Genomic DNA, 22,628 nt, shown 5'->3' with positions numbered 1-22,628 from the left:
TTTCGTAATATAGTAATGATGATGAGCAGTGTGAATTAACACCTCCTGTGTTTTGCAGAAAAAAGAATTACAACAGAATTTTCATTTATTGGTGGACTTCTCCTTTAAACTCCCCATCCTTTAGAACTGCATTAAAACACCGTGAAAAAAACTCAAAGAATCAAAACTAGACGGTTAACATCAACGTGAAAAGACAATGATGTGTGGTTTGTAAGCGCACAGGAAACACTGCAGGAGTTTAGTGCGGTCCTGTGTAAGTCTCTGAGGTGAGTGGACTTGCATACTAAAGGTTTCTACTGCTTCCGACAGCTGGGCCAGCTGAGTCCTCCACAGGCAGCTGTCACGATAAAATACAGCACTACCTGAGACGATAAGACAAAACCAGAAGAACACTATTAACTGGAATCAATGTCTACTGTACGTCTGACCTCCTCACATGCAGTTAAAGCATTTTATTAAGAATGTTACAACATTTTCCCCACAGGATGTCAAAAAGTGGCACGAATGATTCCACAGATATTCGCTAAAAGCCAATGAGCACTACTGAGGAAAGGTATTAATACTGAGGACAGGTTTTAATACTCAGGGCCGGTATTTATACTCAGGACAGGTTTTAATACTGAGGACAGGTATTAATACTGAGGACAGGTATTAATACTGAGGAAAGGTATTAATACTGAGGACAGGTTTTAATACTGAGGAAAGGTTATAATACTGAGGACAGGTTTTAATACTGAGGAAAGGTATTAATACTCAGGGTAGGTATTAATACTGAGGACAGGTTTTAATACTGAGGACAGGTATTAATACTGAGGACAGAATTAATTGCAATCTTTCAATTGCAGTAGAACTATAGCTACAGATGCCTGTGCTCTAATTTAATAGTTTTATTTAGCAGTTCTGGAAGAAACTGTTTATAGTGGATTACTTGGAAAAAGTATATTCAAAATTTAAGCCTCCACTGTATATGACCATACAGTTTGTAATAAAATAACTCTTTGTACTGGACATTCATTCATTTACACAGTTTAGGGACAAGTTGTCGCAAAAAATGTAATACAGTTATATGTACTTTTTTGGTATTATAATCTGTTTTGAATGTATAGCTTGTTTATAGTTATCTCTGTCCATTAAAATGAATGCATTGCAGCTTCTTGGCAATATTAAACATTGCTGTTCTTGTGTAATTTGACCAGCATGACAGAGCAAGATCATAACAAAAGCTCAAACAGTGGCAGAAGAAAAAGTGAAAAATGTTGACAGAAGTATCATTGCATATCAGTCTTTCTAAGAATCATATAGTGCAGGGCTGGGCAAGTTGGGTCCTGGAGAGCCGCTTTCCTGCAGAGTTTAGCTGATAAACCCTCACCTGCCTGTAGCCTCAGGGTACATTTACACGACAACGATTTGTTTAAAACAGAGAAGTTTTTCCTTTGAGGTTTTCACGTACAGACGACATCATTGTCAATACTATCGCCATTAACACAGATCCGTGAAAACAAACCAAAAAAAACAAACTGTTTTCTGCAACAGAATACAGTAAACACTATAGACTGAACACGTAATATGTGTGGATCATGCATGACGTCATCGTCTTCAGAGATTCACGTTTTTGTTTACACGGAGACCGTTTTTAAAAAACTTGCACCCAAAATGCTGTTGTCATGCAAACGAACGTCCAAAACGCAAAAGGTTTTACGATTTAAGTTGCAGAACCTTATTTACACGTCTGCGGCACGTTATGGCTCCGATGAGGTTTTGTTCTGTCCTCCACGCGGTGCCAACTCACACCAGGAGCATTTCAGAAGCGACTGACCATGTGATTTGCCTGTCCGACGTGTTTTTTCCTGATTTTTTGGTTTCTGCCTTACAGTCTACGGTTTCTACCAAGGATATATTGGTGTGCAATACAATATAGTCTGCACAGAGTGCTCATTTTGAAATTTACAGTGTTTTTTAACTTCTATTTTGTATTTACTGGGCGAAGCGGGTTGGACGCGGCGTCTGTTGCAAATAAACTCTGCGCCTACGTTTAGTGAAATGGCGCAGAGAGCCGCTTTTGGGTCGCTTCAGAAATGCGCCGCTGGTGTAAACACAAGCATCGACTAGAGTGGGCGCGATCAACTCCGGTAGCCGTGTCACAGCTGTAATGCGCAGTGTAAATAAGGCTATGTTTACACGGAAACGATTCTGAAGAGAAAACGCATAATTGGCGTTGCGTCATCACTTTTTATTCTGCGTTTAGACGAGCCTTTTTTTAGTGTGGGAAATCCGTGCAAATGGTGACGCAAAAGTGTGTAAAATTCAATGTAGTATGCCCTTAAGGTGGCGAGGAGTGCATACTACAACAACACCAAGTCCACGCGCCTGCGTACAACCTTCACTGTCAAGCAGACTTTTGCGTTTTTACCGTTTACACGGGAACACGGCGGTGGAGCGTTTTTAAGATTTCCACTCTGTAGGGTGGTTTCACTTTTTTGCGTTTTTAAGCCTCAAAAATGCCGTCGCCGTGTAAACGAAAGGTAACGATCTGATAAAATATTTTTACGTTTTCACGTAAAACGTTTTCGTTGTCATGTAAACGGGGTCTAAGGGGTTCGTGATCCTGAAGACATTAATTAGCTTGTTCAGGTGTGTTTGATTAGGGTTGGAGCTAAACTCTATAGGACAGAACTTGCCTACCCCTGATTTATGAAATAGTGAGGAGAACATGTCTTGAATATTTTTAACATGATTTTTTATTTTGATTTATTGCACTAAACATTTTATAAGGTTTAAATGGGGAGAAAATCAGTCTTCTAAAAAAAAAAATTGAGATATAGGTCCAGCTTTACTAAACAGGGCAAAAGCACAGATGGGAGTGTAAAGTTCTGCTTGTGATCTACTGATGGAAAAATTAAAGAACAGAAGTAGCCGGACCAATTACATAATGACCAATAGAATTTACCAAGAGCAGCGCAAAATAGCGTCCGGTTTAAGACAAGCTTTTGTGGTGTGGTAAATAATGGCGCAAAAAAAACAGACAAGCGTAAACCTTAGTAAATCACCTTGCTTCATTTATATATTCAGGGCTCCAGACTGCGACCAAATGGTCGCATTTTGCAACCAAAATTTGAGAGTGTGCGACTGAATTTTACATCCAGTCGCACATGTGCGACCAGTAAATTTGCCACACGTTAAACGCATGGTAAAGCGTGGAAGAGGCGCGTCAATGAATCCGTGACAAGAATAGCGCGCGTTAACGTCTGTGGGAATGTTTAAAGATTGTCCTAAAAAGAAAAATTTTAAGATGTTGGAAAACTCTTATTTAAACACTTAAAAAATAATAATATTAGGCTATCGGTAGGATGTTTATTGGCTATTTTCACTCCATAATCCATATAGCCTACATATTTTCACTACTTTTATTAATTAATATTAAGACATTATAAATGATAATAACTAAAGTTAATTTCATCTACACCCTAAATTAAGCTTAGTGATTTATTGTCAGCCCCAGTGCTACCAGAATATGGAATTTTTTTTTTTTTTTTAAGTAGAACTCGCTGTGAGTTCTCATTTGAGGTGGTGCTGCCCTCAACTTTGAGTCTGGAGCCCTGTGAACTTGAAATAAAACAGCATATCATAATGTTAAGTCTATTTATTATTAAAGAATTTGTCAGTATTACAGTTATTTTGGGGGAAATTTGAATAATTGCACTGCAAGCTGATTTAAGGTGTGCCCCTAAATTTTCTGCTTGCGCTCCTAAAATTTTCAGTCAGGGGCAACAGCGCTCCTAGTAAAAAAAGTTAGTCTGGAGCCCTGATATTCTCCTCCCATAACAACAAATGCATGTGCAATAAGGTCAGCCGCAAAAAATAACTGTGTCCACACATTTTTAGTGCTAATTTTACACCTTTTGTCTTTAGTAAATCCTGACATTAGTTTTTCAATGCCAAAAGAGGGTTTAGTAAATCTGACTATATAGTGTTTTGCTATATAGTGATGTGTCGCTCTTGGGCTTGTCCATTACTGCAGTGAGACGTACTGACAATAAACCTACAGTCCGCTCCAGAACTTACCAGCACGACTATTACAACGATGATTGTTAACTTCATGTTCTTCATACACATGGCGTGGGCCAGGTTACGGCTTGTTGTTTTAAAGGTGACAGACTGCACAGACAAGAGAAACTTAAATCAGCATACATATTATACAGTGACAAACAAATATGTTTCAAACGAGACAAAACCAAAACTCACAGAATCCATCAAGTTCTCGGTTTTATCGATGAGCAGTTCAAGCCGCTCTCCTCTCTGAGCTACGAGATCTACAGTAGCACAGTGCAGCACATATTCACTCAAACGTTCACTGACATTTATAAAAGTGTTCCAAGTGACTCAGTCTCACCAATGTTCCGGACCATAATGCCTTTCAGGTCGTCTACCTGCATCTGTGTTTCCGTCAGTCTTTCTGAGCCTTTGGGATCTGAGTGATGTTTCTAACGATAACAGCAAAACACATGCATGTCAATACATGGCAACAAATATTCTGTTCATACCTACTCAAAAATGAGAATTATTTTGAGTTCTACAGAAGACAGAAATGCATACAATGACATGAGGGTGAGTAAATGATGAATTTATTTTTTAGGAGTTATTTGTATTTGACACAGCAGTTGAGAACAGTCTCTAGGCTGAGGGCAACTTCAGGTTATTGATATAGCCTGTATTAACTTGTACAAAAATGGCATTATATGACCATTTTTTCAGTTCTCAATGGTGGAGAATAGTGCACGGGAGTTATTTGCTTTACTATTAATAGAAGTGGAGAAATTAAATTGTCTTGCTTTACAAATTACAGAATTGTATTCGCTATTCGTAAAGTGTCCCGTTATGGATCAGATAGTCTGAATTAAGTTTGGATTTATAACATTTCTTTCAGTTTTCAAGGAGCAATGTCATCCATTATATTTGTCATTCTTAAATTAAAATCCTCCAACAAGTCATCAGCAGTCTTTGGGAATAAACTTTTGGACTGAAAGAGTGATTGCTTAAAAAGAACACAAGTTTTGTCATTTATAGCTCTCTTTTTGATCATAATTGACAACATGACATCATGACTTTTGCGTAAACATACACGCCACTTTCGAGTCACGTGGCGTGTTATCTCTACGCATTTTGAGCTATCCGCGTGTATACGCGTCTATGCGTGTATGTCTACGCCATTAATGTCCGCGTCATTCCGCGTGTCCGTACACACAGTCAAATCTCCAGTCATAAATGCCATTAACCCCAGTGACGGTTAAGTTTAGGGATGGGGTTGAGGTAAGTCATATCTTTTTCTTTCCTAGGATGGTAAGGGAACAGTCATAAATGCCATTAACCCCAGTGATGGTTAGGTTTAGGGACGGGGTTGAGGTAAGTCATATATTTATATAACGTTAAGTCAACGCCGTTCATAAACACGCTGAAAAGCGATTATGCGTCTTGATAGCACGGCAAAAATGGAAATACGAATTGGCGTGGCATACACACGCTACTTCATGAGATCAGTCTGTAATAGAGTTATTCTGACGATAGGGGAACAAGCAGGCTTCAAAGAAAATACAACAGTGATCAGATGAAGTTAAATCCGCAACAGATGTGGAGACAGTTACATCCTTTGTGATGACAAGATCGAGTGTATGGCCCTGAGATTGAGTGGAGCCTTGTATATGTTGTGTCAGATTGAAGGCATCGATCAGCACCAGAAATTCTCTTGCATGCGGGTTTTCAGGGTTATCTACATGGATGTTGAAATCACCTGACATAACAATGCTGTCAAAGTGAACACAGATTTCAGAGAGCAATTCATAGAAAAATTCAATGAAGACTGCAACTGATAAAATAGGACATCTAAATGCAGTCAGCAGCAGGATTTTTGGACAACTTTTAGGGACAGCACAAAGATATTCAAAAGAAGCTTAGTCACCATAGGATGACTGTTGACACTGAAAAGAAATTTTAAAAATATTAGCTATACCTCCCCCATTTTCACGGTTGATAGTAGGAGGGAGAAGATTTGATAAGAGTAGTATTAAACTACGTTCACACCGGATGCGAATAGCGAGTCAAATTCGCATCTACCGCGCCTAGTTTGACCCTTGACCACTTTGTGTTAAATTCGAGCGAAGACTGACGCGGGTAAAATAAAAAGTTTGAAGCGAAATTTAAAACTGAAACCCGTTGACGGCCATCTTTGTTTATGTTGATCGAGCATTCATCGAAGAGATTCACCGCACTGTATTTGCTCTGGAGAGCTAGAACAGCGGCGTGGGGATCATTGTCGCCGTATTTGTGTCCACCGGACCTTTCGGAGGCAAACCGTTTGGCTAGTTTCACCATTTGCTCGCTCCAGGAGTTGCGCCTGGATGACGGCCGCGGTACTTCCGTCTGTCCCGCGCCCAGTTTGATGACCTGTTGTCCCGCATCGGAGCGAGGATCACACTCACCCTCATCCACCTAATCTAGCTGTCATTAATTTTTGTTTTGATAATAAATAGAGCCAGCTTCCAAAAGTTATTAACCTGTCCTGTGATTTTTTTCTCTCTCTCACGTCTAGACACGAATTTATGCACATGTGTGGATTGTCTTTACATCATAATACTATTTCATATAATCTAGATATGGAATGAATAACATGGAATGAATAACAAAATGAACATGTCTCGTATATAGAAATAATGTTTTAAGTGATAAAATATTTGCTTTGTTGTGCATAATCCCACCATGCATTTAGTCATATTACAAAATAATGTATTGAAGCATCCATACACTTCACCACGTGAGCAAGCAGCTAGGCTCCTGATTGGTTAATGCGGCGCGAATTCACGGCAAAGTTCGGATTTTTCAACTCGGGCGGCAGACGCGAATTCGCGTCAAACGCATGAATGCACAAATGGCACTAACTAAATCATTCGCGCATAACGCGCCAGATAGGTACCCATCCTCTGATAGGTACTTCCAGCAGGATGATGCACCAGGTCACAAAGCTCGAAAAATTTCAAACTGGTTTCTTGAAAATGCCAATGAGTTGACTGTACTAAAATGGCCCCCACAGTCACCAGATCTCAACCCAATAGAGCATCTTTGGAATGTGGTGGAACAGGAGCTTCATGCCCTGGATGTGCATCCCACAAATCTCCATTAACTGCATGATGCTATCCTATCAATATGGGCCAACATTTCTAAAGAATGCTTTCAGCACCTTGTTGAATCAATGCCACGTAGAATTAAGGCAATTCTGAAGGCGAAAGGCGGTCAAACACATCATGTCACATATTAGTATGGTGTTCCTAATAATCCTTTAGGTGAGTGTATATATATATATATATATATATATATATATATATATATATATATATATATATAGAGAGAGAGAGAGAGAGAGAGAGAATATTTTAATTTATTGTTTGATAAATAGGAATGAGTAAAATGCATTTCGAGGGTGTTAGAAATCAAATAGAAAAACAGCGAAGTGTATTTCCCAGAGCACAACTGGACCTGACTCATTGGTCAATGCCTGTTATGTTGTAGAAATTTCCAATTTCAAATAGGAATATAGTTCTTTGATTGTGGGTGAAGAGTCACTTTGTTTCCACTTGTATTAGAGTCACTGAAGCCGGGTTACTCCAGGTTTCTTCGGATTACTGAAAATTCAAAGTGTCTGCTAAATGCATACTTGGAATTTTTTTCACAGGATACACTTTTCTCTAATTATTACTTAACACAATCATGTGAAAAGTATTGAATAAGATCTAAACTAAAGCTCAACACCATCACATGCTTCTTAATTCTAAAGCTATACGACCCATATCAACAGTAGTGTAGTTCAGAGCAGGGTTTCTCAACTGGTTGCAAGACCTTTCTGAGCGGCTCGAGGAGTGTGTAGTCGAAGAAAACAACAACCAAACAAAAAACTTTATTCTAAATGCTTTTCTGACGCGAAACGTTTATTTTGAAAGACGATCATGACAAAGTTGTTGACTCTTCTGTCAGACGTAGTTTAAGTGAAGAAATGCATTGTACTTATTCAGTATCTGCACTCAGATGAGATGACATGTTGTCCGGCTATATGTCAGTGTCATTATGCTAATGTTATTTGTTACAAAATAAAAAGTCTCTCACCTCAGAAATACGAACTTTCCTGTCTTGTCAAACGTAATACTGCGCACGCTGTATATCAATTCACTATATAAATAGCTAAATTTCGAACATGCAATGTCTTAATTACATTGTCAATTACTAAGTCATGAAATTACCAAAAAGTATCAATATATTATGTAGCTGGTATGTCACGGGTTTGCAGGCCATCCTATTCATTTGGATGTTTTATGGAAATCAGGATGAATTTGTTTAATAAACAGTTCATGTTGGGATTATGTATTTACCAGGGTTACTTTACTTTCTGTAGCCTTAAAGGGGACATATTATCATCACAGAATGTGTCTGAAGTTTCAACTCAAATTACCCCACAGATCATTTATTATAGCTTGTCCAATTTGCCCCTATTTGGGTGTTAGCAAAAATACGCAGTTTTTGTGTGTGTAAATTTAAATGCAAATGAGCTGCTGCTCTCCACCTCCTTTCCAGAAGAGGGGTGGAGCCTTTACAGTTTGTGCTTTGGATTCTCCGGCAACAACATTTCCTTCATAAATAAACTTCCTGTCCTCAGTGCCGGGAGCCTATGGAGACTTAGTTTATATACACATGGCGGACTATGTGTGGCTCTATGCTAATGAAGCAGATCGTCACCAGTCAAATTCCTAAAAATTTGTGTTGAGCCTTAATGACCATGGGAAAATGTGTGTCCCGTGGTCAAACCAGTTGAGAACCACTGGGTTAGGGTTTACGCAGAATTATAGCGTATGACCGTCTACTTTTAAAAGGATTCTGTGTATCAACTGATTATTGTTCATGAGCCCAACAACCAACCAAGCAAGAAAACGTGATCAAAAAGGAAAATCACCTTTCACAATGGTAAGTTAAAGTTGATAAACAGAGAAAAACTATTTACATTTAAGGCGAGACATGGCAGCCAAAATAATCGATTTTTCATGCAGTGATCAGTTTTAAGATTTTGGGATACCATTTACTACTTCAATATGTGTTCTTTCAAGCTGCTATATAGAAAACCTTGAAAAAATCTATTTAAAATGTTTATTTTATTACATTTAGTTTACTTGCAGCAGTAAAATTCTCCTGAATTTACCAAGAAGTTAGCATTTCAACGCGTCAAGCCGCGGTCTGTGTGTTTACTGAAGTCTGTCATGAGCGGTATCATTGTAAAGCTCTGAATCTCGTGCACAACGCTTTGTAACACAAATATGGGCATTTCCTTTCTATCAATAACCAATCGTGAATGTCCAAAGAGTGATTTAAACCTAATGACGAAATCTCACTGGCTACTGCTGGTTTCTGCTATTGTGATTCGCTCAGGCACATCATGTGGTGTACTCTGCCAATGTTAATTCATTGAGTTACAGCAGTTATAGGCTTTATGCCTGCCAGGTTATCAAATAATCAGTTCTAATGAGCTTTGAAATTTTCATTTCATTGAGATATTGTATATTATTATTACTAAGTACCTGAGCATTTATTCTATTTTTGAGAATTTTTGTCCAATAGAAATATATTAAATTCCCTACTTAAATCTTTAGATGCCTTTTTCTCAAAATGAGTTTTGTCATTCTCCAGTACAAATATCTCAGCCTATGTAACACCCATGTAAACCAAACTTTCCAGTTATACACTTACCAGTATCTGAAGATATTTTCAGAGGGATTTTTTAAATAAATCATTCCTGGCCTGATTTATGTGACATTTAACTGATTTATGTGATATTTTTTTTTATAAAAAACTACAAACAGTTACAAACTGTTTATTTTGATTTCCTAGGTAATGAAAGAATGTATCCTGATATCCCCCTGAACTTTTTTTTTTTTCATCTTGTGTGTAAGCAAAATGAAAAAAATCATTTTGCACCTGGCTTTATCATATGTTCAGAATGCCCAAATTGCGCATATTTAATGAGATAATGCCTAATTTGCATAATTTAACATAACATTTTCAAAAACGTATAATACATTTATTTTTATATATACCTGTGTGAAAAATCATATCCCTTGCTGGGGATATGTGTGTGTGCTTTCGGGTAGTATGATCATTCATTAGTGACCCCCATGGACATTTGGGTCGTGTCATACAACTGTCGTGGTTTGAGTGTCGGTCAGAGTGATGGGGTTAAAAGACATTTTTAGCTGTGCAAGAGTTCGAAAAACTGTTTTAATGTCAATTTTCATGGTGTTGGTGAACCCACAACAGAAAGTGGTACCGGTATTAGAGGTAGGATACCGGGGGTGTGGTTACCTGAGGTGTCAGCTGGGGTATAAGAATAAAGATTTCCCATCAGGACAAGCATTAATTATGATCTGGATCCAACTCCTCCCCCTGGATTTCATGGATTACCATCTCGTAAAATGGGGCATTAAAGTTTCTGCACCTTTTGGGGTTAGTAATGGTGTGCGACAAGGAGGAATCTTTTTTAATCTTTGCATAGACGACTTATCTAAATGCTTGAATGCGTGTGAAACTGGTTGTATGGTTAGGAACATGTTGGTGAACCACATTTTGAATGCAGATGATCTTGTGGATCTTAGCCCTAGTAGTGCTGGTCTCCAACAGCTGTTAACCATTTGTTCTGTTTAAGGCGAGACACGACAAAACATTGCATCGTTTTTTTTTCACTGGTCAATTTTGAGATTTTTGGATATTTGTCTTCAATAACATATTTTCTTTCAGACTTGTGGTCAAAAGTCCGAAATACACATTTAGGTCTTTATTTTACTACACTTTGTCTGTTTGCGTCTGTAGATTTCTCATGAATTCTTCAAAAGTTGTCGTTTTAAATCATCCTGCTGCTCAGCGATCGCGATCTGCACCCTGTCATTACACACACAGTTAGAAAGCTCTCTTTCTCCTGTACAACGCTTTTGGATCCAAATATGGTCATTTCCTTTTTATCAGCAACCAATAGCGAAAGTAAAAGGGGGGATTTAACTCTAAATGCGCAATCTCGTTGGCTGATGCTAAATCTTTAAGGCCAGTTTTATCAAAATGACTTTTCTCTCATACTCCAAGTCCGAAATCTCCACTTCAATAGCACCTATATACACCAAACTTTGCAGTCTTGTACCTGGTTATATTATGAAGACATTTACAGAGGGATTTGTAAATATATTATTCTTAGCCTGATTTATTGAACATTTTATTCCACAAAACATGGCATAAATATTTTTAAGGCAATTGGCAGTATATTCTGATTTACAAGATAACAAAAGTAGATATCCATAAATCCCTCTGTAATTTTTTTCTTATCTAATATGTGAACACAATGAAAAAAGAATTTTGAACCTGGCTTTTTTTTTCCAATACTAAGATTTAGTTTTTTTTTAATATATGCAAATTAGCGCATATATAATTAGATAATGCAGATATCACCATGAAACTTTCCCAGTTGATTACCTACATTAAGATGAGAAAAAAATGTATTACAAGTTTTCTGTAATTTAATGTTTAAATATTCAAATGAGGCATTATCTGATTAAATATGCACTAATTTGCATATCTTTAAAACAACGAAATCTGACTATTGCATAAAGCCAGGTTCAAATTTTTTTTTCATTGTGTTCATATAATAGATGGGGAAAAATTACAGAAGGATTTATGGATATCTACTTTTGTTATCCTGTAAATCAGAATATACCATCAATAGTTTTAAAAAAATGATTTTCGCCATGTTTTTTGGGATAAAATGTTACATAAATCAGCCTAGGAATAATATATTTACAAATCCCTCTGTAAATGTCTTCATAATATAACTAGGTACAAGACTGGAAAGTTTGGTGTATATAGGTGCTACTGAAGTGGAGATTTCAGACTTTGAGTATGAGAAAAAAGTCATTTTGAGAAAACGGGCTTTAAAAATTTATATTCTAAAATTCCACACATTTCTACATGAAAACATTGCTAACAAGCAAAATAACTGGCCAAGTTATCGTTTATAACAATTTACATGAAAAATGACAACTGAATAAAACAACATTGCCAAATAAGCAGCCACTGTTGTGTTGCGTGCGCTTCATCTTTATTTATAGATTGGCTTCCCATCGACAGCTTGCGTTCAGATGCGCTTCCCGAGGGCATTTCACAGGGTAATACATCACTAATTTTCCTTTTCCCCCTAGCAAGTGACAACTGCTGTAATCTTTTCGATGACTGACGTGAAGTCATTTTCATTCATTCATTCAGAAAGTCCCGCGGAAAGCTAAACCAAATCAGCAAGCGTCAAAGCATACCATGTGACGATTGACGAATCACGTTAATCTCCGAGGTAAACAAATCCCCACTTTTGCTTCCACGAATGGATGTTGATTAAAAGGAAATGACCATATTTGGACCTGACAGCATTGGAAAGGAGAGAGATGTGCTTTGTATGTGATGACAGGGTGTATGCAGCGATCGCGGAGCAGCGCGATCATTTAGAACGCAACTTTTGTTGAATTTATGAGAAATCTACTGGCGCAAACTGACAAAGTGTAGTAAAATAAAGACCTAAATATGTATTTCGGACTTTTTTTCAAGTCTGAAAGAATACATGTTATTGAAGTCAAATATCCCAAAATCTCAAAATTGACCAGTGGAAAAAAAACGATGTTTTTGCCTGCCGTGTCTCGCCTTAAAGGAGTCATATAACCAAGTATTACCTTGGATACCCACGCTCTATTATAGTTTTTCAGGCCCTTCTAAAAAAGAAAAGTGGAAAAAAAATAAACACAGAGCTCCTCTGACCCTTATTTCTGAATGCATTCTTGTCTCGCGAGATCTGATGCGATATTTTGGCTGTCGTGGACGGTCATTTTAATAATGCAAATGAGGGGCGTGTTGATTGGTTGCAGGAAGGAGGGGGCTTGACACCGCAGGTAACTTCAGCATATCATTCCAAAATAACATCATGGCGCAAGTTGTGAATGAATGAACCCGACCTGGCCGCGACCTACGGAATTCAACCATATATGTTTGAGCCAGACTCTGAACCAGAGCTGGAAACGGAAGATATTGAGTCAATGGAAGGACGTCTACATCAACATGTCTCTGAATAGTAAAGAAAATAATTTTGACTGAGACATAGGCTACATTAACATCAGTAACAAGCTAAAACGTTTGTTGCTATTTTCTCCCACATAAGTTTACCTTTTATTTAATGTAGATTACATTAACGGAGATGTAGTCTACTTTTTTGTTATAGAGATCAACGTTTGCTATCATGTGTTGTTTTTGCCTTGTTTCACGTTCACGCACTTCTTATAACTTACTGTGTTTACTCAGCTCTTACGGTGATTTTCTGAGGTAAAACTGACGCTTCATCTTTTGTGTGATGTACAATAAACTTTATTAAACTCATCAGTATGTGTTTGATCCATAGCTGTCAACCCTCCCGTTTTTTCCGGGTTTCTCACGTATTTTAGCTCTTTTCCCGCTGTCTTCCCGTTTTAGAATTTTCCCGTAAAATATCCCGTATTTTTGTGTGAGACGTACGAGCTCGGACAGATTCGGCTTGAAGTCGTTTAACCTCGGATGCGGTGCCGCGCGCACTGGCCGGAGACACACTGGCTGCGTGGCGTGTACGTTTTTATTTCGGCTCCCATTAGATTAGAGCTTGCACGCTGCCTGCGTGACACGCGCGTCTCCAGAAAACGCGTGCATGCTAGAAATAGAACTGACGCCTATTTTTCACGCGACAGGCAAGCGTGTTTTTTGCCTGGAATTTCTTTGCGTTTCCAGGCAAAAAAATAAATAAAAAATAGGAAACTATGTTTAGACTAGCTGTATGTCATTTTGTACTCGAATACATATTAATAAATTACATTTTGATGTTTGAAAGTCTAGGTTTTTACATAAATTCAGATATCAATGTAATTTAAACAAATAATAATTATCATAAATCGATTTTCAAATATATGAATAAAATATATTTTATTTTTTTCCATTTGTTTCTTATGCTCTTAACAATGTGATTACATGAAGAAGAAAAAAAAACTAGAAAAAAAAAAACCGTTCTGGGCCTCATGAGGATATAAAGATAGGATAGTGTGTCTTCTGAGTGATGGTCCACCATCAGGCTAAATAGGCTCTTTAAAGCTGCACAAAATGTGTAAATGTAATTGAAGTAAACAGACAGCCCACTTCCCTATTTTGCGGATTTTAGAAGATGTGTGATAGGCTAACAGTAGAAATTGTTGTCCAAATGCAAGAGCAACACACTGCTAATCCAAATGTAGATTTTTTTTTTCTTTAAATGACACTGTCTCTTTCTCTCTCACACATAGGCTTACGTTAGTTATGAACTCTTTAGACTTTTAAGGATTAGTGCTTTAATCCCTTATTTTGGGGATGGATTCCGGGAAAACTCCCTTATTTTCAATGTTCAATGTTGACAGCTATGGTTTGATCATCATTCGGATCTGGTCCGAAACAGCACACTTGTAGGCTATTAATAAATAATGGATACATACAAGCAGATGACAAATACGTTATAATAACCGTAATTAAACTGCTAAACTATACCTGTTCCATCTCTATACAGCACTCTGACTCTGTAGGCATTATTGTCCGACTCGAAATGAACGTTGTAAAGGATTCCTGTGTAAAATGTTTAGCGCAGACACCTAAAGTTGATAGGGTTGTTGGAACAGCGTCATTAAAAATTAATTTCATCCACTGGTTCCTGGTGGTTTGGTCCGTTTTTGGTAGAGAAAACACATTTGAATGTTGATTCTGGCAGTCAACCACAGAGCAACTCACGTGTGCACTACATTTCTGCATCTTTATTGACTGAATATGAGGGGGAAAGGGATAGCGTGGGCTTCCTGCAGCATACAGTATGTCTGCGGTGTCCATATATGGTATATCCTGCCCCGTCTTGACGTCAAGTCGGGGGAGAAATTAAAATCTCGTATTTGAGTGCGCGTGCACGTGGGCTGGTTTACGAACCCTGGGGTAAACAAACGCTTCAGTTTTGAATATCGGCTTCCCGGGCCAATGTATAATCGTTAGGCAACCATAACATACATTGATTCTCGTGGAAAAGTGAAAATTGCAGGTTATGACTCCTTTAACAACATGACATCATGACTTTTGCGTAAACATACACGCCACTTTCGAGCCAAGTGCCGTGTTATCTCTACACATTTTGAGCTATCCGCATGTATCCGCGTGTTTGCGTGCTTGTCTACGCCATTAACGTCCGCGTCATTCCGCGTGTCCGTACACAACGTCAAATCTCCAGTCATAAATGCCATTAACCCCAGTGACGGTTAAGTTTAGGGATGGGGTTGAGGTAAGTCATATCTTTTTCTTTCCTAGGATGGTAAGGGAACAGTCATAAATGCCTTTAACCCCAGTGACGGTTAGGTTTAGGGACGGGGTTGAGGTAAGTCATATATTTATATAATGTTACGTCAACGGCGTTCATAAACACGCTGAAAAGCGATTATGCGTCTTGATAGCACGCCAAAAATGGAAATACAAATTGGCGTGTCATACACACGCTACTTCATGAGATCAGTCTGCCTTTAAGGTCTTGAGAAAGATATTTTATATAATGCTATATAAGAGTGTTGTGTTGATTTGTAGAACGAAGGAGGACAGGAATTTAAATCTTCCCTTTTTTAAATTGACTGATAAGGATCTTGCTGTGTGTGCGAAAGTGAAATATCTAGGTCATTTTATAACTGAGCACATGACAGATGATGAGGACATTGAACGGCAATGTCGCATATTGAATATGCAGGCTAATATAATTTTGCGTAAGTTTGGTTCTTGTTCAGATAAAGTTAAGACATCACTGTTTAAAGCATACTACACCACTTTATACTGCCCAGTTGCGGACAAGTTATAAAAAATCTACTTTACAGAGGCTTCAAGTAGCTTACAATGATGCAAAGAATTTTATTAAGGAGACCTAGATGGCATAGTGCGAGTGAAGGGTTTGTAACTTAGGGTTAGTGGGAGATAACACATTTAAAGCTGTGTTACGGAATCTTATATACAGATTTGTCTGCCGACTTATTGCTTGTAAAAATTAGATAATCATGGGCCTATCAAATATAAGGTTTAACACTACACGTTATCAGTGTAAGTTGTGGAAACACTGGTACTTTTGTATTTTTGTAATGTATTGGTGTATATATATATTAGGGCTGGGTATTGAGACAAATTTCACAATTCGATTCGATTTTGATTCACAAGCTTTCAATTCGATTCGATTACGATTCGATTCGATATCGATTATTTTGGATATCAGTTACAATAAATGGCAATTTTTCTCAAGGGAATTAAATCTCTTAACTAATGTTGTAAACTATGGGAGACTAGTTGTAGCCTACTAGGCTTCATTAGCCTAATATGAAGGTAATAATGAATGAATCACTTAAATTACACTTTTATTATTTTTATAATAAGAAGATTATATGAAATATAAACATTTAAATGGTGGCTGTCATAAAAACTTGCCAGATTTATTCAAATATGAAGGTAATAATGAATGAATCACTTAAATTACACTTTTATTTATTTTTATAATAAGAAGATTATATGAAATATAAACATTTAAATGGTGGCTGTCATAAAAACTTGCTAGATTTATTCAAATATGCATTAATTATTGAAGAACATTAAGATTATAATGCATATGTAATATAGTGTATATATTTAGCAAAATGCTCGTCTCTGGAGTCATTTTTTTCTATCAGACTAACGAGTTGATGTGGGTCTTCTGAGGTAAATATGACGATACATGACAAGACATTGATTACAAGCTGTTTAACTGACGTCTTTCCACGGTTGAAACGCTGATTGAGCGAATCAATGTGACATGATACGGATTTCGATAAGTTGTACTCTATCTTTTAACACACTTTCAGATGCTCCTTCATGTTTATTTCGCACTGTGACTGGTTTATTAAGCCGGAAGAGAGATCAGCGCTGCTGCTTCTCTTGAGCTGCGCCAGAGCCATCTCACGCCACAGCGCCAAAACTCTATTTATGTTTTTGAATTTCTAAAGAAAATGGACGTAATTTGAAAATTGAGACTTTGTTTTATATTAATAGTAACAAAGGACAAAGATTATTGCGATTTTTTGAATGCGCACAGCCGCGATAAAATGTTCCATTCATTCAAATGAAACAGGATGACTAATCGATTCTTGAGACTTAAGAATCGATATCGGTTCGTAAAAATGAGAATCGATTAATATCGAGAAATCGATATTTATTACCCAGCCCTAATATATATCAGGGCTCCAGACTAACTTTTTTTACTAGGAGCGCTGTTGCCCCTGACTGAAAATTTTAGGAGCGCAAGCAAAAAATTTAGGGGCACGCCTTAAATAAGCTCGCAATGCAATTATTCAAATTTCCCACAAAATAACTGCAATACTGACATTCTTTAATAATAAATAGACTTAACATTATGATATGCTGTTTTATTTTAACTTCACAGGGCTCCAGACCCAAAGTTGAGGGCAGCATCACCTCAAATGAGAACTCACAGTTCTATAAAAAAAAAAAAAAATCTGGTAGCACTGGGGCTAACAATAAATCACTAAGCTTAATTTAGGGTGTAGGTGTAGATGAAATTAACTTTAGTTTTTATCATTTATAATGTCTTAATATTAATTAATAAAAGTAGTGAAAATATGTATATGGAGTGAAAATAGCCAATAAACATCCTACTGTTTACAATGGTATTATTATTATTATTTTAAGTGTTTAAATAAGAGTTTTCCAACATCTTAAAATGTTTCGTTTAAGGACAATCTTTAAAGGATGAACAAAAAATGTGTTGGTATGGTAATCACATAAAAAATACAAAAAAATAAAACATTTATATATGATATTATTGAAGTGCTGGGAAAGGATGTGTAGTAGGCTACTTACACATTATCATATTTATGGTAAGAGTTAACTTGCCTAAATTCATGGTTCTGTTAGGCTGATTTGTGGACTGAAAGCCTTCTATAAGTGTTTTTCCTGGTTTCCACGTCAGCGCTGTTTGATCTGATATGGTTTTTAACAGAACTCTGCGCCGAATCGGAGTGTTTCTCACTGGATCTCGTGGTGTTGATGTTATTAACCCTTTATGACCTGCCATAGAACAGTTCCACCAGAGTATATCTTTCTATTTTTACATGCTGTGCTGTCATTCTTTTGAGCATTTTCACATGCCATACATCAAAATAATCCTTACTTTCTCTACTTGAAGGCTATGTTTGTAATAAATCAATAGTACCTAGATAAATATCTCAAAAATGCAATAAACAAAAAGAAAAACAATTTTTTTGAAAAAAAATCTCCATATTTTATTCAATACAAAAAAATGATAAATGTAAACCTCAAACTTGTCAATGAGAAAAATGTGCATAAAACAGTTTAAAACTATACAGAATTGATTTGAACTGTTTACATCACTTAGTTTTTAAGATACACTCATTTAAAAAAGGGGAGTAAAATGCCATATGTAAAATATTCAATTACATTTGTGGTCAAACAGATAACATTTTGCTTTTGAACATTGATTAAACATTGAATTGGTTAGAATATAAATTAAATAGACCCTGTCAGAACAATTAATAATAAAATAAATATAAAATAAATAAATAAAGGCAATGAGCAGAAGGAATTCGGTGCGTCCGTGTACTTTCATTTTGACATAACGTTGCGCGCATGCGCACACGTGTGTGTGTGTGTGTGGGGGGGGGGTGCGTGTGTGTGTGAATGTGCTTGTATTTGCGAGTGTATAAACGAGAAAGAAATGATAGAATGAAGCAATGGTGAAAAGACAATAATGATAAGAAGGAACATATAGCAGATGGGAGTCAAGTGCGAGTCAAACCTATTATATATTCAGTCAAACGCATGGCCAAAAGACGCTGCTTCTGACGTCACTACATGCGACACAAGCTGGGGTCAAAGTGCACAGGAAGTGATGTCGTGATCAGTCCATGGATCCGTCATCGGAAGACGCAACTACCAATTGCGGATCTATAGCACATGTGTGCAAAGACGTGCAATGCATTTTTGTGTGTTTTTTTGGAAACGCGCATTATTACAGACCCATTAGATGGTGGAAACCGCGCAACATGAGCATGTTGAGGCTTGATCTGCCATGTGCACCGAACGTGATACCTCAATGCGCCATCGGAAGGCGTTACTATCAATCGCAGATCTACAGATCATGTGTGCAAAGACGTGCAATGCATTTTTGTGATTTTTTTGAGAAACGCATTTTGCGCATTTTGTACAGACTCATTAGAGGGTGAAAACAACGCAACATGCGCATGTTGGAGGCTTGATCTGACAATTTTACATCTCTGGTTTTGTATGCAAAAAGAATGATTGAGCTAGCCACTTGGTTTCAGTTTCTATAGGCTGTTAAACAGACACACGCAAACCGGAGCGCCGACGCTCCCGTCGGTCTTAAAGGGTTAATTCTGAGGCGAATTCAATTGATTTCTTCACTGGCTCTCCTAGTAACAGTGTTGCGAGATCGGCCCGCGACTGGCAAGTTCGGGGCTTTATTTTGTCAATGGTTCAGATCGCTGCTGCAGCTCCACGGTCCTAATCATACATGAGTGGCGTATTTTCGTTCCACATTCATTTTGTTTGCATTCGTTGCTAGGTAACGACTAAAGAGTCGATAGATCGCTGATTGCTCAGACGCACATCAGTTTGTGATATTTGTTTCCGTCTCCTTCCCACAAACGTTTACGCGCGCTATTCTTGTCACGGATTCATTGACGCGCCTCTTCCACGCTTTACCATGCGTTTAACGTGTGGCAAATTTACTGGTCGCACATGTGCGACTGGATGTAAAATTCAGTCGCACACTCTCAATTTTTGGTCGCAAAATGTCTGGAGTCCTGTATATATATATATTTTTTTGTTTATGTATTTAAAAACTGGACCCTGCATGTAATAAAGGTTTGATTGAATAAAACAGCTGTCATTGAATTCATTTTCTGAGTAAGCTGATTGACAGAAGCTGTGTACAAGGTCACCATGAGAATGGCGATAAAAGCTTTTAGCAAATACATTCTTTCTACTAAGAAATTACATTAGAGGTAACAGTTCTCAAACTGTACATTTAAAGTACACATTTCAAGTATGGCTCTGTTTATCTGTCTACTACTGTATCTGTAGGATGTTTTTGTGAAATACTGACACTTTTGAGGTTTGTTCTTAGAGCTTTTCAGAGGGAAGAGTTTGGCAACACTGTTGATCAGCTAAACCTCAGCTAAACCACATTTTGTGTCTTACCACACAGACAAACTTAAGAAAGTATGAAGAGGCAGTTATGTTTAGAAATACGGCAGACGCACGTACCATTTGTGCAGCCAGCGTGCTGGAAAACTCACTGTTCATGGCGTAGGGCAGCGCGGTCTGAGCTCGCGAGCCGTAGGTGGTCTGAAATCTCTTCTTCACCTCATTGAGGAAGCCGAACGCACGGGAGCGCTCAAACTCCTGCAAGAGAGACGTACAGCTCAGTATATGAGCGGAGCCGCAGAGAAACGGAGCTCACGAGGCAGGCACTTACGTCATCAGTGATGCACAGATAGATGATCCTCTCGTGGCAGATGTAGTGGAAGAGATAGCTGGGAAACAACAGAAGCGCATCAGAACATCAGAACTGACAAACGTCACCGAACATTAGCCGAACAGCACAATGTCAGTCGTACCTGCCGTGAGAATACGTGAGCTTGTTGTTTTCCGATGGGATCTTGGCCAGAATCTGTTCCGTCACCTCCAGAAAGTTGCCAGAGAAGCACGCATGTTTAGCCAAAACGGTCGATCCTCGAGCCACCACCGCAAACAGGATAGCCATCACCGCAAATAAACCTGATCCAACACTGAACGGTTCACAAACAAACACATGTGAGACAACTCACATGAGATTAGAAAAGGCATTTCTGAGAGTGCTTCTGTTTCAATACTACACATTTAATCAATGTTTACACTTTATAATACGGTATACCTCCTTATATAGGAAGTGTAAGCATCAAAGAACCAATAATAAACAAAGCCCATTATCCCAGTGGGAATTTTTGGTCACCACCTGTCAAGTGCTGTGCCCACTCAGTCTGAAGAGAAACGTGGATTTTGAATGCAAATTTCCTTTAAAAAAATTCCAAGATTTTTGTAGGTTAAATTAAATATGATCATTACTGTAAATTTGTGGCCTTTGGGTGAAAAATCATTATTTTGAATCCATGGTGGCTGATGGCAACAAAAGGTTTGTCACCACAAGACTACTTACCAAATAATTGTATCATTTTGGGAGATACTTTTTATACATCCACTTAAATGTCAAATTTATGTGTAAATGTCCAATTGTGCTCGGCCAGTCACATGCTTGAGTACAGCAGTGTTGAGAGGTGGAATAGAAAACTGATGGTTTAAATCTTTATGTAAGACATATAATACATGGAACACTAAATTCATGCAGGACTTGACAATCATATTTGGCAGTTTGATATTCTAAATCATGAATACTGAAAGAAAATTACAGAGAAAATAGACAAATAAAACATTATGCCAAACATTATGCCATCTTTGTCTTTTCCCCTCTGTGTTTACATAGAATCATATTTTACTGTTCAAGCTTGTCTTCGTGATGGAAAGTCTAGTTATTCTGAATGTGTTCTGACATTTGCTTGCAGTAGTGCAGTAACGTATATGAATTCATTAGAGAACATTACAGTGCGATTTCATTTTGTTACATTAACGTGTAACATTTGCCTTCGTGAGCTTTTAGTTTATCTGACTTAAAATCGATCGGTCATAGGTAATGATATGCATGTGTAAATTTCAAATGTCATATGTGAAAAAGTGTTTTTTTTTTTTTTTTTTCAGCTAAAGTTAGTAACCGAACTACAGTGAGAGCTGCCGTCAATCATCGGGCTAAATATTAGGAAATCAAAACGATGAGAAATCATAGAGTATCATTTCCAGCATGAGATTAGTCAGATAAGAAATGACTGTGAATTAGATTAAATGATCTAATGACATGATGATCAACCAAGTGATCATCTTTTGTGTAACATTCAGTTAACGTTACCTGGTATTCTGATGATCTAACAGCCGCTCGCGCTCCGCTCTTTGATGTCTTTAAAAGGAAGTGGCCATAAACAGAACTTTCATTGCCTGACAAACATGGTTGAAATCATAAACATGATACTATTAAAAATAACAGCAGTCAACGTAAATACAGATATGAACCAACGTCACTGTTTTCCGTGAAACGTCACAATCGTGCGACCACGAAAAGATTTCCGCCTTGCGTCAGACACGCGCGACAGGGTTCTTTAAAGGAATAGCTCACCCAAAAATAAAAATTCTGTCATCATGTACTCAAACTCAAGTAGTTTCAAACCTGTATTTCTGATGAATACAAAAGAAGATAATTTGAAGAATGTCTTTAACCAAACAGTTAATGGTCCCAAATGACTAACATTTTTTGCAAGCACTGTAGGGTGACCATATTTTGATTA

The 22,628-nt window shown here is 37.6% G+C and overlaps 1 protein-coding gene across 1 annotated transcript; it reads right to left on the bottom strand.

Moving 5' to 3' along the window:
* Window positions 1-67: 67 nt before the first annotated feature.
* On the bottom strand, window positions 68-22,400 carry vamp7 (vesicle associated membrane protein 7). Its single transcript, XM_039694198.2, has 8 exons — window positions 22,196-22,400; window positions 20,817-20,987; window positions 20,675-20,732; window positions 20,464-20,601; window positions 4,391-4,481; window positions 4,243-4,310; window positions 4,063-4,155; window positions 68-362 (listed from the first exon to the last, which is right to left on the bottom strand). The coding sequence occupies exons 2-8, from the start codon at window positions 20,960-20,962 to the stop codon at window positions 294-296; spliced, it is 663 nt and encodes a 220-aa protein (XP_039550132.1). The 5' UTR covers window positions 20,963-20,987; window positions 22,196-22,400; the 3' UTR covers window positions 68-293.
* Window positions 22,401-22,628: the final 228 nt, after the last annotated feature.

Source organism: Pimephales promelas, chromosome 9 (genome assembly GCF_988280905.1).
Source record: "Pimephales promelas chromosome 9, fPimPro1.hap1.1, whole genome shotgun sequence".
NCBI classification, from domain to species: domain Eukaryota; kingdom Metazoa; phylum Chordata; class Actinopteri; order Cypriniformes; family Leuciscidae; genus Pimephales; species Pimephales promelas.
The sequence above is the reverse complement of the archived record's forward strand: the minus strand, read 5'-3'. Positions and strand labels throughout refer to the sequence as shown.

Coding starts and splice junctions, on each gene's coding strand:
- vamp7 (XM_039694198.2), bottom strand. CDS start 20,962: ATGGCTATCCTGTTTGCGGTGGTGGCTCGAGGATCGACCGTTTTGGCT. Junction 20,602..20,674: donor ATCTGTGCATCACTGATGAC/GTAAGTGCCTGC, acceptor TCTCTCTTGCAG/GAGTTTGAGCGCTCCCGTGC. Junction 4,156..4,242: donor CCGAGAACTTGATGGATTCT/GTGAGTTTTGGT, acceptor TTGTCTGTGCAG/TCTGTCACCTTTAAAACAAC.